The sequence below is a fragment of the Perognathus longimembris genome, chromosome 1 (assembly GCF_023159225.1).
Source record: "Perognathus longimembris pacificus isolate PPM17 chromosome 1, ASM2315922v1, whole genome shotgun sequence".
In the NCBI taxonomy this organism is placed as follows: domain Eukaryota; kingdom Metazoa; phylum Chordata; class Mammalia; order Rodentia; family Heteromyidae; genus Perognathus; species Perognathus longimembris.
The window spans coordinates 53,878,389-53,894,602 of NC_063161.1; the positions used below are offsets into that span (position 1 = coordinate 53,878,389).

At 41.4% G+C, this 16,214-nt stretch overlaps 2 protein-coding genes and 1 pseudogene across 4 annotated transcripts in view; 1 reads left to right on the forward strand and 2 right to left on the reverse strand.

Moving 5' to 3' along the window:
* Fam186a (family with sequence similarity 186 member A) overlaps nucleotides 1-7,372 on the forward strand; it is a 47,421-nt gene extending 40,049 nt beyond the window's left edge. The window contains exons 9-11 of the mRNA XM_048342100.1: nucleotides 5,270-5,462; nucleotides 6,467-6,615; nucleotides 7,044-7,372. Coding sequence (XP_048198057.1) covers nucleotides 5,270-5,462; nucleotides 6,467-6,615; nucleotides 7,044-7,230 — 529 coding nt within the window. The 3' untranslated portion in view covers nucleotides 7,231-7,372. The remainder of the gene's footprint in view (nucleotides 1-5,269; nucleotides 5,463-6,466; nucleotides 6,616-7,043) is intronic.
* Nucleotides 1-16,214, reverse strand: part of Larp4 (La ribonucleoprotein 4) — a 150,564-nt gene that overhangs the window by 97,234 nt on the left and 37,116 nt on the right. The gene's annotated exons all lie outside the window — the stretch shown is intronic.
* On the reverse strand, nucleotides 11,947-12,306 carry LOC125364861 (annotated as a pseudogene).

The window sequence follows — 16,214 nt, forward strand, 5'->3', positions numbered from 1 at the left end:
CTTGAGTACTGTTCCTGGCTTCTTTTTGCTCAAAGCTAGCACTCTACCACTTGAGCCACAGTGCTACTTCCGGCTTTTTCTGTTTTTATGTGGTGCTGAGGAATCAAATGTAGGGCTTCATGCATGCAAGGCAAGCACTCTACCACTAAGCCATATTCCAGCCCATGTCCTTAAGTTTTTTGATCAAGACTAGCTAGCATTCTACCAGTTGAGCCACAGCTCTACATCTTGCCCCCCCCCCTTTTTTTTTGGTAGTTAATTGGAGGTCACAGTGTCTTGGACTTTCTTGCCCTGCCTGGCTTCAAACCTCAATCCTCAGATCTCAGCCTCCTGAGTAGCTAGGATTAGCTGAGCACTAGTGTTTCATACCTGTAATTACAGCCTTTTCGCATTACCCAGGGGCCACTGAAAGATGCACCAAATATCATCTGAACTTCCCACAAGACTAGTATAATAAACAAGCATCACTAGAGAGGCTGGAGGCAGCTTTTAGGAAGATCTGCCGAGTAATCACAGAAAGCTTAAGAAACTGGGTAAACAAGGAATTCTTTTTCACACCAACCCCTTCCCTTCATCAGTAATAAACGAATCATTTATCCTGTGCTCAACTGTGCAAATACAGATATTTGCCAGGCAGTGTATGCATGGCACCTCAGGACTTTCTGCAGCCATTGAAGCTCCCTTTCCCAACTAGCTAACAACATGGGAAGACTCAAGAGTACTCCCCAATGAGCAATAACAGAAAATATTGAAAGACAATCACTCAGATAAACTTGAGAGCAGGAGAGTAAGAAATGGATGAAGTACGAGAAAAGGAATTTAACGAGGATTTTCTTTAACTGATCCTAGACATATACATCATTGATGTTGCAGTTTTGAAGCTATAAGAGCTAGAAAATTGAAGCTGTCTTTTGCTTAAGGAAGCATGGAAAGACTAGTGATGTGATTTTTTAATGACCAACTTCCGTTGTGTGCTAAGGTTTTCATCTGTGTATCAAATTACAAAGAATGCAGAGATATTTTTCCTCTATCAATCCCTTGGGAACAGCAGGCCCTGTGTAACTTACTCTAGAAGGCTTCATCAAGAGTTCCAGGGCTGGGAATGTGACTTAGTGGTAGAGTGCTCGCCTCATGCATGAAGCCCAGGGTTCGATTCCTCAGCACCACATAAACAGAAAATGTCAGAAGTGGTGCTGTGGCTCAAGTGGCAGTGCTAGCTTTGAGCAAAAGCAGTTCAGGGACAGTGCCCAGGCCCTGAGTTCAAGCCCCAGGACTGGCACTGTGTGTGTGTGTGTGTGTGTGTGTGTGTGTGTGTGTGTGTGTGTGTGTATTTTCCAATTGGTCCATATGTCATCTACAAAACAAAACAACTAACCAAATTTCTTACATACCTCTTAAGGCTTATCATAATCCAGCTATTCCAGTCTCATCTCTCAATGTATCCTTTTACCTATCTATATTCTAAAAAAATCCCAGACTCCCACCATCAAAATATAGCTTTCATTTTATTGTTTTTTTTTCTTTTCTTTTCTTTTTTTAAGATGAAGATTGTTTACTCATTCAGTCATCTTTTTCTCTCTTTTGTTTGTAGTACTGACAATTGAACTGAGGGCCTTTTCCTTGCTAGGCAGTTGCTCTACTACTTGAGCCACAACTCTATCTCTCATCCAAACATCCTTTACACAAACTTTGATATTGAGAGGTACACAGGATTGAACTCAAGTATTTGTGTATGCTAGCCAAGTATTCTACCACTGAGCGATGTCCCCAGTCTTAGTTTCTTTTTTTGGAGGGGGGGCACAATATTGGAGTTTAAATTAAAGACTTCATACTTGCTAAGCAGGTAATCTACTGGTTAAGCCATGCCATTAGCGTTTTTGCTTTCTTTTTTCCTTGGTTGGGCTTGAACTCGGGGCCTGGGCACTGTCTCTGAGCTCTTTTGCTCAAGGCTAGTTCTCTGCCACTTTGAGCTGCCACAGGGGCACTTTTGGTTTCCTGGTGGTTAACTGAAGATAAGAATTTCAGAGACTTTTCCTGGTCTGGCTTTGAACTGCAATCTTCAGATATGACTAGCTAGGATTACAGGCATGAGCCACCAGTACCTGGCTTGCTTGCTTGCTTACTTTGTTTTTTTGCCAGTCCTGGAGCTTGAATTCAGGACCTGAGCACTATCCCTGACTTCTCTTTGGTCAAGGCTAGTACTCTACCACTTGAGCCACAGCACCATTTCTGGCTTTTTCTATATATGTGGTGCTGAGGAATCACACCCAAGGCTTCATGTATGTGAGGCAAGCACTCTACCACTAGGCCATATTCCCAGCCCTTGCTTTATTTTTTGAGATAAGTTTTTGTTTCATTTCATTTCTTTTCATTCATTCATTCATTCATTTATTTACTGGGGCTTGAACCCAGCACGTTGCACTTGCTAGGCAAGCGCTTTGCCATTGAGCTATATCCCAGCCCCCAGTTTTTATTTCTTGCCCAGGCCAATGTGGGCAAATTTTCATTTTCCATCATAGTTGGGATGACAGGCTGAGAAATAAATAGGGAATCACTCTACTAATTCTACTAATAAGCCTGAGATAAAAGGTCGATATAATAAAAAATATAAAACCCTACAAAGAATTAAGAGCTGCCAGGTATTGCTGGTTCACGCCTGTAATCCTAGCTACTCAGGTGGCTGAGACCTGAGGATTGTAGTTCAAAGCCAGCCTGGGCGGGAAAGGCTTTTAGAATCTTAACTCCAATGAACCACCAGAAAACTGGAAGTGGTGCTCAAGTGGTAGAGCACTAATCTTGAGCTGAAGAGCTCAGGGATAGCACCCAGGCCCAGAGTTCAAGCCCCACACCAACAGAAAAAAAAAAAAAAAGAATTAAGAGCCATGCACCCAGACCCTGAGTTCAAGCCCCACAACTGACAACAAAAAAAGAACAGAAAACATTAGAAGATAGAAAGATTTCCTAAGTTTATAGATTAGCAGAAGTAATATTTTGAAAATAGATACAATACTGACAGATTCAATTGAATCTCCAAAAACAACCCATTCTTCACAGAAATAAAATAATCCTATAGTTCATATAGAAGCACAAAAGATCCCAAATAACAAAAGCAACCTTGAGTAAAAAGAAGGGTCATAATGCCTCACTTTAACTGAAGAGCCATAATAGCAAAAACAGCTTGGTACTGGCACAAAAACAGTGGATAGCAATGGAATAAAATGGAAGATTCAGAAGTAAGCCCACAGAAATATGGTGATCTGATTTTTACAAGGTACCACAAACTTAAATTAAACAGCCTCTTTAGTAAACTGTGTTGGACAATCAGGATATCCATATGTAGAAGACTGAAACTAGGTCTGTTCCTTATCTCTCATCCTATACTAAAATCATTTCAAAGTGGATCAAAGACCTTAATGTAAGACCTAAAATTGGTTAAACTAATACAGGAAAGCATAGCAAAAGCACTTGCAGATATAGTCACAGGAAACAACTTTCTGAAAGGACTCCAGTATCTCATGTAATAAGAGCAAAAAATTGAGAAACGGAAATATATACATATATATAATTAAAAAGCTTTTGTACATTGAATAAAAAGACAACTTAAACCTTTTCCAGCTACTCATTGGGCAAAGAAGTTATAGAATATGTAAAGAACTAAAAAAATTAAATATCAAAAAACAAATAATTCAACAAATAAATTGAGTAGACAATTCTCAAAATAAGTAACATAAATCACTAATAAACACATGAAGAAATGGTCAATATCCTTATCCATTAGGAAATACAAATTAAAGCAAGACTGAGGTTCCATCTTACCTTAGTTAAAATGGCTATCATCAAGAACACAACAAATGCTAATGAGGGGAAAATGGAACTTTTTTTTTTTTTTTGGCCAGTCCTGGGCCTTGGACTCAGGGCCTGAGCACTGTCCCTGGCTTCTTTTTTGCTCAAGGCTAGCACTCTGCCACTTGAGCCACAGCGCCACTTCTGGCCGTTTTCTGTATATGTGGTGTTGGGAATCGAACCCAGGGTCTCATGCATACGAGGCAAGCTCTCTCACCACTAGGCCATATCCCCAGCCCCGAAAATGGAACTTTTATACACTACGGTAGGAATTTAAATTAGTGTAGCTACTATAGAAATCAGTATAGTGGTTCCACAAAACACTAAAAATAGAACTACCATATGACTCTGCTATACCATCTTGTCATTTACCCTACAGGAATGCAAGTCAGTATACAATAGAGATACCTGCTTATAGCAAATATATCTGTTTATAGATATCCATTTATAGCAGCACTATTTATAACAACCAAACTATATGAAATCCCCCTAGGTATCCATCAACAGATGAATAGACATACCAAGTATAAACAGACAAGACAGATAGAAAGGTAGGTAGGTAGATAGACAGACAGACAGATTATCTTATATTTTCCAGTCTGTGTCATAAATGCTTGAAAGGTAAGGTCACCATTTTTCTTTTGTTTTTGAAACAGTCCCATTTGTAATCCAGGCTGGCTTTAACTCAAGAGCTTCCTGACCTACCTCCTGAGTGGTAGGAATACAACCATGTGCCACCTAAGACAGCTAGAATTTTTTTTTTTTTGGCAGTCCTGGGCCTTGAACTCAGGGCCCGAGCACTGTCCCTGGCTTCCTTTTGCTCAAGGCAAGCACTCTGCCACTTGAGCCACGGAGTCACTTCTGGCCGTTTTCTATATATGTGGTGCTGAGAAATCGAACCTAGGGCTTCATGTGTACGAGGCAAGCACTCTTGCCACTAGGCCATATTCCCAGCCCCCAGCTGGAAATTTTAATATATTAAAATAGTAATAAGAGAGAGTCACTGGTTTCTCACACCTGTAATCCTTGCTACTCAAGAGGCTGAGATCTGAGGCTAGCCCAGGCAGGAAACTCCATGAAACTCTTATCTCCAATTAACCATGAGAAAATCAGAAGTGGTGCTGTGGCTCAACGTGGCACAGTGCTAGCCTTGAGTGAAAGAGCTCAGAGACAGCCCTGAGTTCAAGACCCATGGCCAAGCAAAAGAAAAAAAAAAGCAATAAGTAACACTAAAAACTTCTATGAAGAGTTCAGTGTGAATTTACTAGCTATATAGCTTATTGAAGTTTATTTACAATGGGAACTAAATTAAGATCTCAATCCTCCATCACATACCTACTTATTAGAAATTGAAAGAAATTGAGGACAGATTAGCTGAGTTTTGTTCAGTAACTGTATTAATCTAATTCTTATTAATTTTTTCAAGAAACAATATAATCAAACGATTAAAAGCCATCCAGAATACTGGGAAAGGTTATGAGGTTCAAGACCTTTACATCATGCTGAGCAGAATTGATGACTACCAGAAAAAAGTGATGTGGGTCTGGACTAAGAAACAGAAGTCTCTAGAGCAGAAACGATATCAGTGCCTGAAGAAAATGATGAGTTTATTTACCCAGGTAACCTGTTTCCCATTGTCTTCAGTGTTTGGTTTAAAAAAGAAAAGAAAATCTGGGCATCATAGCACAGTTCTGTAATCCCAACTAGGAAAAAGGTAGAGGTACAATGTTTATGGTCTGAGATCAATCCTAGGGCTTTTGAGATTTGTTCCTGTTACAAAAATATAAATTTAGTCTGGTGCTGGTGGCTCAACACCTGTAATCCTACCTACTCAGGAAACTGAGATCTAAGGATCACAGTTTGAAGCCAGCCTGGACATGAAAGCTGTGAGATTTGAATCTCCTATTAACTAGCAAAAATTTGGAAATGGGCTGGGAATATGGCCTAGTGGCAAGAGTGCTTGACTCGTATACATGAAGCCCTGGGTTCGATTACCCAGCACCGCATACATAGAAAATGGCCAGAAGTGGCACTGTGGCTCAAGTGGCAGAGTGCTAGCCTTGAGCAAAGAGAAGCCAGGGCAGTGCTCAGGCCCTGAGTTCAAGGCCCAGAACTGGAAAAAATAAAAATAAAAATCTGGAAATGGATCTGTAGCTTAAGAGGCAGAATATTAGCCTTGAACAAAAAGTTCAGGGTGCCCAGGCCTGAGTTCAAGCTCCAGGACTGGCATGCGCACATGCACACACACACACGAACACACACACATACACTTGGGGGGTGGTATTCCACAGTATGCATGCCCTAATAATAGACATCCAAGTTGATTGCCCCTTTATGACTTTTTTCCGTATAATCTGGTTTTTGTTTTGTTTTGCCTGGGTTTGAACTCAGGGCCTGGGCACTGTCCCTGTGCTTCTTTTGCTCAAGGCTTGTGTTCTACCACTTGAGCCATAGCACTATTTCTGGCTTTTTCTGTTTATGTGGTACTAAGGAATCAAATCCAGGGTTTCATGCATGCTAGGCAAGCACTCTACCACTAAGTCACATTCCCAGCCTCTCCACACTGAGATCTTAACCCAAACAAAGTGATACAGTAATTTGCTTTTTTTACTTTTTAACTTAGCTCCAACAGATGTATAAATTGAAACTTAGTCAACCTATCCCAGTGATCACTGACAAGAAGCTGATACCCAAAGTTACTGAATTTGTCCGACAGCCATACAAGTTTCTAATTGGAGAATACAAAAGATCTGATGTTTTCAAGGAACTTGGGTATGTATTAGACTGATATCCAAACTTTGTTGGATGATAAGTAAAACCCAATGCTTTATGTTCGTCTAATTAAAATTTTGCCAGGTGCTAGTGGCTACTTAGGAGGCTGAGATCAGAGGATGCCAGCCTGGGCAGGAAAGTCCATGAGATTCTTATCTCCAATTAACCACCAAAAAGACCTCTAAGCCACATTCCCAGCCAAGTAGATAGGTTTAAGATGGATGATTAGGCAAAGTCCAGACCAATGTAGTTTGGTAATTATTTTCCAAATTAGGGTTTTATCACACCTGTCTGTCAATGTTGGCATAGCTAATGTGCCTTGTAGTGAAGAGCAAGGGCAGAGTAAAACTCATGTGTTTTGATTGGCCATGAGGAACCAAAGCATTTAGCACTTCCACTTAATGTTTTCTGATTTTCTGATTTTGTAGAAAACAAGAAGAGATGGAAGCCATCTGGAATTCTGATTTGTCCACTTCAAGCTACCCAATAACAGAGAAGACATCCATACACTCAGTCTGGGCCATGCTGGGAGGTTACCCAGACATTCCTAAACTGCTCGAGTTAGATATCCAATCTACCTTAAGAAAATCTCTTGCTAACATTCAATCACAGTAAGTAAAGGATGGGGAGTATTCTGGTAGTAGGCTTTTGTTTGCCCAACTAGACGTTCTTCTGAGGCACCAGAGAGGTACCAAGAGTAAATGTTTGGTATGAAGTTAGTTTCACATCACTTACAAAAATAGCACATGAAATTTCTCTTCATGTCACCACTAAATAACATAAAGCAACAAACACAATAAAACCAGTTGTTAGGGTTGGGAATCTGGCCGAGTGGTAGAGTGCTCGCCTTGTATACATGAAGCCCTGGGTTTGATTCCTCAGCACCACATACCCAGAAAAAGTTGGAAGTGGCACTGTGGCCACACACACACACACACACACACACACACACACACACACACACACACACAAGAAAGGCAAAGAGGCTTCTGCCACAAGCTCTGGGGCTTCCACAGCATGGCTGTCAAGTGGGGCCTTTGGTATAAGAGCCTGTCAAAAAACGAGTTGCAAGACGAGAGCTAGTACCTAAGGTCTATAATTCTAGCTACTTAGGAGAAGCCTGAAATGTGAGGATTATAGTTCAAAGCCAGCCCAGGCAGTCAAATGCAAGAGACTTCTCTCTCCAATTAACCAGCAAAAAGCCAGATGTGGAGGTGTGGCTCAAGTGATAGAGTACCACTCTTGAGAAGAAAAACTAGTCAAGAGCAAGAGTTCAAGCCACAGTTCTGGTACACAGAACAACAAAAAGAAAAACAACCATTAATAATAATTTAAAAAAAGACAAGTGCTCTACCACTTGAGCCACAGCCCCCCCCCAAAAGAAAACCAAACAGTTTAATCTAACACTATATAGGTCCATTTTGAACTCTGTCTTTAGATATTTGTTATTAGAAGCACCAGAAAGAGCACTGTAGAATACTTTATCAATATATAATATGAGGGGCTGGGAATATGGCCTAGTGGTAAAGTGCTCATCTCGTATACATGAAGCCCTGGGTTCGATTCCTCAGTACCACATATATAGAAAAAGCCAGAAGTGGCGCCGTGGCTCAAGTGGTAGAGTGCTAGCCTTGAGCAAAAAGAAGCCAGGGACAGTGCTCGGGCCCTGAGTTCAAGCCCCAGGACTGGCAGAAAAAAAAAATACATATACATATATATGATATGATGCAGTGACATAAACTTAAATGTAGTTGCCATATCTACAGGTTGAGGTAAATTAGTAGAAGTATTGTAGTGCATGCCTGTAGACTTCCCTATTTGAGAAGCAGAGGTAGAAAGGTCACTTGAGCACATGGATTTGAGACCAGCCAGAACAACATGGTGAAATCATGTCTCAGACAAAAATAGTTAAGACCTTCCTAACCTAACCATTCAATTTTCTTGCTAAATTGCTACTAACTTGGTGAGACTCTTATTTCCAGGTTACCATGTAGACTAACTCAGAATCAAAGAGGTTTCAGTGCTTTCCGATAATTTTTTCATTTGCTTCATTTTTTTTTGTCTCAAATGATGGGATTATAGGTATGCACAATTGACACTCAGCAAATGCTTGTTTTTGACTTTTTAATGAATGTATAATTATAGAAACTGATGTCTCTATCCTATCCCTATAGTTTTACTTCTTGCCAAAGGTTGTGTAAATTATTTTTTTCATTTATCATAATTCATAGATTTATTCTGTGTTGCTATTTATGTCAGTTTTTATTGACTGATTGTTCCATTGTGTGGTCATTTGTTTATCCACTCACCAGCCAAAAGATATTTGAGTATTTTCTAATTTTTCCAATTATAAAGTAGCTATAAAATTGACATATAGGTGTTAGGTAAACATAATTTTTTGTCTTAGGTAAGTGACAACAAGTAGGAATGTCAAATGGGTATAATGTGTCTAACTTTGTAAGAAATTGCTCATATCTGTAATCCTAGCTATTCAGGAGGCTGAGATCTGAGGGTCATGGTTCAAAGCCAGCCTAGGCAGGCAAGTCTATAAGACTTGTATTTCCAATTAACCACCAGAAAACTGGAAGTAGACCTGTGGCTCAAGGTAGTAGAGCACTAGGCTTGAGTGAGAAAGCTTGGGGACTGTGCCCAAGCCTGAGTCCAAGCCCTATAACTGACAAAAAAAAAAAAAAAGCCAAGGTATTTTCCAAAGTGACTGTATCTTCATATATGTGTGTGTACACACACACACACACACACACACACACACACATATGCCTGTATATGTGTATCCTGGGGTTCATGGTCTGAGCGCTGTCCCTGAATACCTGAGCCTCTTTGTGCTCAAAGGTTAGCACTGTATCACTTGAGCCACAGCTTCACTTCCACCATATTCTGAGTAGTATATATTGGAGATAAGAGTATCACCGACTTTTTTTCACAGGCTGGTTTCAAACCATGATCTTCAGATCTCAGCCTCTTGAGCTAGGAATGATTACAGGCATGAGCCATCAGTGCCCGGCCTCTTTATATTTATCCAACAGAGCTAGCTTATATTTTATTTTATATTTATCCAGTGGAACTAGTTCTTATCCTGCTTCTGGATGAAAATCTAGGTAGTCCCACTGCAATCCTGGTAACTTTTCAGTAATATAAATTTGTCTAGTCAGCAATCAAGATGTATAATTAAAGCTGTAATTTCATTCCAAAGTTGAGCTTTCTATTCTCTTAGAATACACAGGCTAGGGGGCTGGGAATATGGCCTAGTGGCAAGAGTGCTTGACTCATATACATGAAGCCCTGGGTTCGATTCCCCAGCACCACATATATATAAAATGGCCAGAGGTGGCGCTGTGGCTCAAGTGGCAGAGTGCTATCCTTGAGCAAAAAGAAGCCAGGGACAGTGCTCAGGCCCTGAGTTCAAGGCCCAGGACTGGCAAGAAAAAAAAAAAAAGAATACACAGGCTCATAGTCAAAAGGGGCATGCAAAATTTTTGTCTTTTTTTTGCCAGTCCTAGGGCTTGGGCTCAGGGCCTGAACACTGTCCCTGGCTTCTTTTTTGCTCAAGGCTAGCTAGCACTCTACCACTTGAGCCACAGCGCCCACTTCTGGCTTTTTCTGTGTATGTGTTACTGAGGAATTGAACCCAAGGCTTCATGCATGGTAGGCAAGCTCTCTACTACTAAGCCACATTCCCAGTCTTGCCTTTTTTTTTTTTTTTTTGTAATTTATTTATTAATTAAACACAAATTTCTTGACAAGGTGTTGTGGAAAAAGGGTACAGTTACATAGTAGGGCAGTGTGTACATTTCTTGTGATATCATACACCCTGTTTTTCTTTCCCTTCCTTTTTTTTTTTAACTCACGATTGACTTTATTTATTTTTATTTTTATATTTTACTTTTAAGTCCTGGAACTTGAACTCAGGTCCTGGGCACTGTCCCTGGGCTTCTTTTGCTCAAGACTAGCATTCTACCACTTGAGCCACAGCACCACTTTCAGCCTTTTCCGTTTATGTGGTAATGAGGAATGGAACCCAAGGCTTCATGAATGCTAGGCAGGCAATCTACCACTAAGCCACATTCCCAGCCTTCTTTTGTCTTTTACGGTTCTACTTTTCTAGCTTGTTTTTGTGGTTACTGACTCCTTAGGGATTAGAGCTTTGGAAGGGAAGATAAAGTTGAAAAGTTCTCTTTCAATGCTATGGTTACATTTTCTAGCTTCATTCTCTTCCTTTGATAGTGCTCTATCCCACATTCTTTCTTGGATAGTGCTCTATCCCACATTCTCTCTTGTTTGTGTGTTGCTTTTTGTTGTTGGTGGTGGTGGTCATGGGGCTTGAACCCTGGTCCTGGGCACTGTCCCTGACCTCTTCAGTTCTACCACTTTGAGCCACAGCACCACTTCTGGTTTTCTGGAGATTAATGTGAGGTTAAGAGTCCCAGGACTGGGCTGGGGATATGGCCTAGTGGCAAGAGTGCTTGCCTCGTGTACATGAGGCCCTGGGTTCAATTCCCCAGCACCACATATACAGAAAACAACTAGAAGTGGCGCTGTGGCTCAAGTGGCAGAGTGCTAGCCTTAAGCAAAAAAAAAAAAGAGGCCAGGGACAGTGCTCAGGCCCTGATTCCAAGCCCCAGGACTGGCCAAAAAAAAAGAGTCTCAGGACTTTCCTGCCCAGGCTGGCTTTGAACTGCAATTCTCAGATCTAAGCCTCCTGAATAGCTAGGATTACAGGCATGAATGAGCCTCTGGCACCCAGCCCCAGTGGTCCTCAGATCTTAGCCTCCTGTGTAGTGAAAATTATAGGTGTAAGTCACAGATGCTCATCGATGTGGCTGATTTTTTTTATTTAAAATTTTTACTGCCAATTCCATGAAGATAAGATATATAAGGACAGTAAGAATTCAGAGAAAAGGTTGAAATCATTGAACAACTCTTGAAATTTTACAAATTTCATCTCTGTGGTCAATGACTCCCTAAAAGTGATGTCTAAAAAGTTCTGTGGGTTCCCAACAGAGATCCAGTAAAATTATCTCTTATAAAACAATATAGGGGGAAATAGGAACTAATGCATACTTTGCCATTTAAGTCACACAGACTTATGGGCAGCCTGTCATCTGAACAGGAACTTCTGTCGAGGCATGAAGCCCACAGATATGCACTCAGTGACAGAAGAAAGAATGGCACCAGTAAAAAAAAAAAAAAAAAAAAAAAGGTCTCATGCCCAGAATATAGACAAAATAGCTTAAAAGTGGGTTCGTTGGCTCTAGGTTAAGGAGCATCAACAGCACCCGGCTTTTGGGTAATGGCCTCAAATCTCTGTACTTCAACCAAGCCCAAGGTCCATTGGGGCCTTCAATTTGAGGATCCATCTTGCACCTTCCTTCATGAGACTGGCTGGCTAGCTGCCTGATGGTGAGACTTTGGGCTGTTCTTCAGTACCGCCTGGCGCAGCCAAGGCAGCCTTGCAGTCTGTGATGGGGCGCTGTACCAAGGCAGGCAAAAGCTGCACCTAAGTGGCCATAAGGCAGTGGTTGGAATGGATCAGTTTCCCCACACAGCTGTGCAGACAGGCCTCCTCCTAGGCATCCAGGGCTCAATGGTGTAGACTGGGCACATAGCGCTGGAAGCAGAGCTCGGTCATCCAATTGTAGACCAACAGGAAGTCTCGCAAGTTTCTCGGTTGCTGTTGCTGCTCTATGTGGCTGATTTTGAAAGCTGACTTTTAAGGTACTTTGGGGTGTTCTTTGAAAATCATCATCACTGGGGAGCTCTCACCTGCAGTTTTCCTCAGGCAAATACATTTGTATTCATCTGATTATTTACATTTCTTTCTCTCTTTGCCCCATGGGAATCCTGTGATACTCTGACTTCTCTCTGCTGAGACATGTTTATATGTTTAGGCAGCCTCCTAAGACAATCTCCTATCTTCTGGGTATTTGAATGAGTGGCCGACATCCAGTCGACAGGAAACCTTCTACTCTGAGGTTGAAGGCTATATCCCAATGCAGCACTGCTGTAGAAACAGTAGCAACTTCTCCTTTGCTTCTGCTGTCAGAGAAGGTAGCCATGCAGTCAGCTTCCTTCCATTTTGTTTAGGGGTGGAAATGGTCCCCAGTCCACTGGATCTTCCACAGGGTTCCATGTTAAACTTTTGGAATAAAAGAGTGGTAGGAGCTCTCAATAACATCTTCTCCTTGACCTCATCACATCCTCAAAGTTTATGTCAGTTGACCTATAAATCCTGGTTTAGTATTTCTCTTTGGAATTTAGATCTATTGTCTTATATTTAATCTGACAATCTGTTGGTTGTGCTCCAAAAAGACTTCCATTTTGCCATGCTAATGATTATACGGAATTTTTTACTTGAAAGAGTATGTTCTGAACACTTCCAGAATCATAAACAGAAAGCAATAATCTATTATTTTTTTAAATAAGGAGAGAAATTGGGGTCTTAATTTTTCTTTGTACTATTTATTTATTTATTTATTTTTTTGGGGGCCAGTCGTGGGCCTTGGACTCAGGGCCTGAGCACTGTCCCTGGCTTCTTCCCGCTCAAGGCTAGCACTCTGCCACTTGAGCCACAGTGCCGCTTCTGGCCGTTTTCTGTATATGTGGTGCTGGGATCGAACCTAGGGCCTCGTGTATCCGAGGCAGGCACTCTTGCCACTAGGCTATATCCCCAGCCCCTCTTTGTACTATTTATTGTTTCTATTTTCTAACATAGAATGAAATATAAAGTTTGCTGGGTGGCAGTGGCTCATGCCTGAAATCCTAACTATTCAAGAAGCTGAAAGGCTGGGAATATGGCCTAGTGGCAAGAGTGCTTGCCTCGTATGCATGAAGCCCTGGGTTTGATTCCCAAGTACCACATATATAGAAAACAGCCAGAAATGGCACTGTGACTCAAGTGGCAGAGTGCTAGCCTTGAGCAAAAAGAAGCCAGGGACAGTGCTCAGGCCCTGAGTCCAAGCCCCAGGACTGGCAAAAAAAAAAAAAAAAATCTTCTTCTTTCCATCACTTCTATAATAACAATAATTTTTCAATCTGATAATAGTCCAAAGATTTGAACAGATAATTTGATAAGGGACATTTATAAATAGCAAAGAAGTAGAAACATAAAAATGGAGGGACAAAGGGTGAACAAATGCAGCAGTACTCACTAGAAACTATGTTGAAAATTATCTATACAACTTGTGGGTGGGTATAGGAGGAAAAAACTGGGAGAGAACAGGAGTAAGGGTGACATTATCCAAAAAGAAATGTACTCTTGACAGGCGCCAACAGCTCATCCTAGCTGCTCCGGAGGCTGAGATCTGAGGATTGCAGTTCAAAGCCAGGTTCCAGACTGGGCAAGAATGGCCATGAAATCTTTTTTTTTGTTGTTTTGTTTTTTGTTTTTTGTTTTTTTTTTGGCCAGTCCTGGGGCTTGGACTCAGGGCCTGAGCACTGTCTCTGGCTTCTTTTTGCTCAAGGCTAGCACTCTGCCACTTGAGCCACAGCGCCACCTCTGGCCATTTTCTGTATATGTGGTGCTGAGGAATTGAACCCAGGGCCTCATGTATATGAGGCAAGCGCTCTTGCCACTAGGCCATATCCCCAGCCCGGCCATGAAATCTTATCTGCAGTTAACTACCAGAAAACCAGAAGTGGAGCTGTGGCTCAAAAGTGGTAGAGCACTGGCCTTGAACAAAACAGATCAGGGATTTGGCCTAGGCTTTGAATTCAAATACTACAACCAACAAAACAAACCAAGAATAATCAGGGGCTAAGAATGTGGCTTAGTGGTAGAGTGCTTGCCGAACATTCATGAAGCCCTGGGTTCGATTCTTCAGGACCACATACATAGAAAAACCTGGAAGTGGCTATATGATTCTCATTCTGTAAGATTTTTTTTTTTTTTTGGCCAGTCCTGGGCCTTGGACTCAGGGCCTGAGCACCTTCCCTGGCTTCTCCCGCTCAAGGCTTGCACTCTGCCACCTGAGCCACAGCGCCCCTTCTGGCTGTTTTCCATATATGTGGTGCTGGGGAATCGAACCGAGAGCTTCATGTGTAGGAGGCAAGGGCTCTTGCCACTAAGCCATATTCCCAGCCCCTCTCTGTAAGATTTTAGGAGATTAAAAACTAGTGGCAAAAAGAGAATCAGTTGTTACTCTCAACTAGAAGCAATATGAAAGAAATGATAAAGGAGCATGAGGAAACTTTTGGGTAAGATAGATGTGTTCATCATCCTGCCTGGTGGTGATCATAGATATGTACACATGTCAAAACATAGCAAACTGGCTGGGAATATGGCCTAGTGGTAGAGTGCTAACCTTGAGTACCCAGGCCCTGAGTTCAAGCCCCAGTACTGGCAAAAAAAAAAAAAACTTATCAAATTGTACAGTTGATTATAGCTTAGTTACAACTTAATAAAAACATCTACACATATATTTTAGTATACTGTAATCCCCTGCCTGAGTAAAAGAAAACACTCTATTTTTTCTTTTCATTTTTTTCTCATTATACATTTAGTTATACAAGGGTGAGTTTCATTGTGACATTTCCACACCCATATACAATGAATTCCAATCAATTTTACCTCCTTTATCACTCTCCTTACCACTTTACTCATTCCAAGTACAATATAAATTTCAAGACAATATATTAAAATTGTATTGTATTTGAAATGTATTGCATTTGAAATGCCATATATTTTCATACAAGCAAAGAATCTACTTTAATGATATCTATCTTCATTCACTCCTTCTTGATAGCCCAACCCCCACTCACAATTATTCCCTTCCCCAGCACAGCCTGTAAGAAAAATTATTATTATTATTATTATTATTGTTGTTTTTGCCAGTCCTGGGGCTTGAATTTAGGGCCTGGGCACTGTCCCTGGCTTCCTTTTGTTCAAGGCTAGCACTCTGCCACTTGAGAAACAGCACCACTTCCGGCTTTTTCTGCTTATGTGATGCTGAGTAATCGAACCCAAGGCTTCATGCATGCTAGGAAAGCACTCTACCACTAAGCCATATTCCCAGCCCCAAGAAAACATTTTAAAACCCCTAGAAGACAGCCAGATACAGTGGCTCCACACTTGTAACCCTAGCTACTCAGGAGAATAGGAATCAGGAAGATTTCAGCTAGAGGCCAGCCTAGGGAAAAGTTCTTGAGACCTATTTCAATCAACAAAAAGCTGAGTGTAGCCAAGTGCCACATGCACATGCCTGTAATATTAGCTACTCAGGAGACAGAGATCTGAGGATCCAGGTTCAGGGCCAGTCTAGGCAGGAAAGTCTACAAGACTTTTATCTCCAACTAACTATGAAACAGCCAGAAATGGAGCTAAGGTTCAAGTGGTAGAGCACCAGCCTTGAGCAAAAACTAAGGAACAGCATCTAGGCCCTGAGTTCAAGCCCCAGTACTCCCCCTCCAACACACACACACACACACACACACACACACACACACACACACAAACACACACACACACACATTAACGTGTGACGCTAATTTCAGAGTAATTAGTACATACAGGCAAAGGCTGGGAATATGGCCTAGTAGTAGAGTGCTTGCCTAGCATGCATAAAGCCCTGGGTTCAATTCTTCAG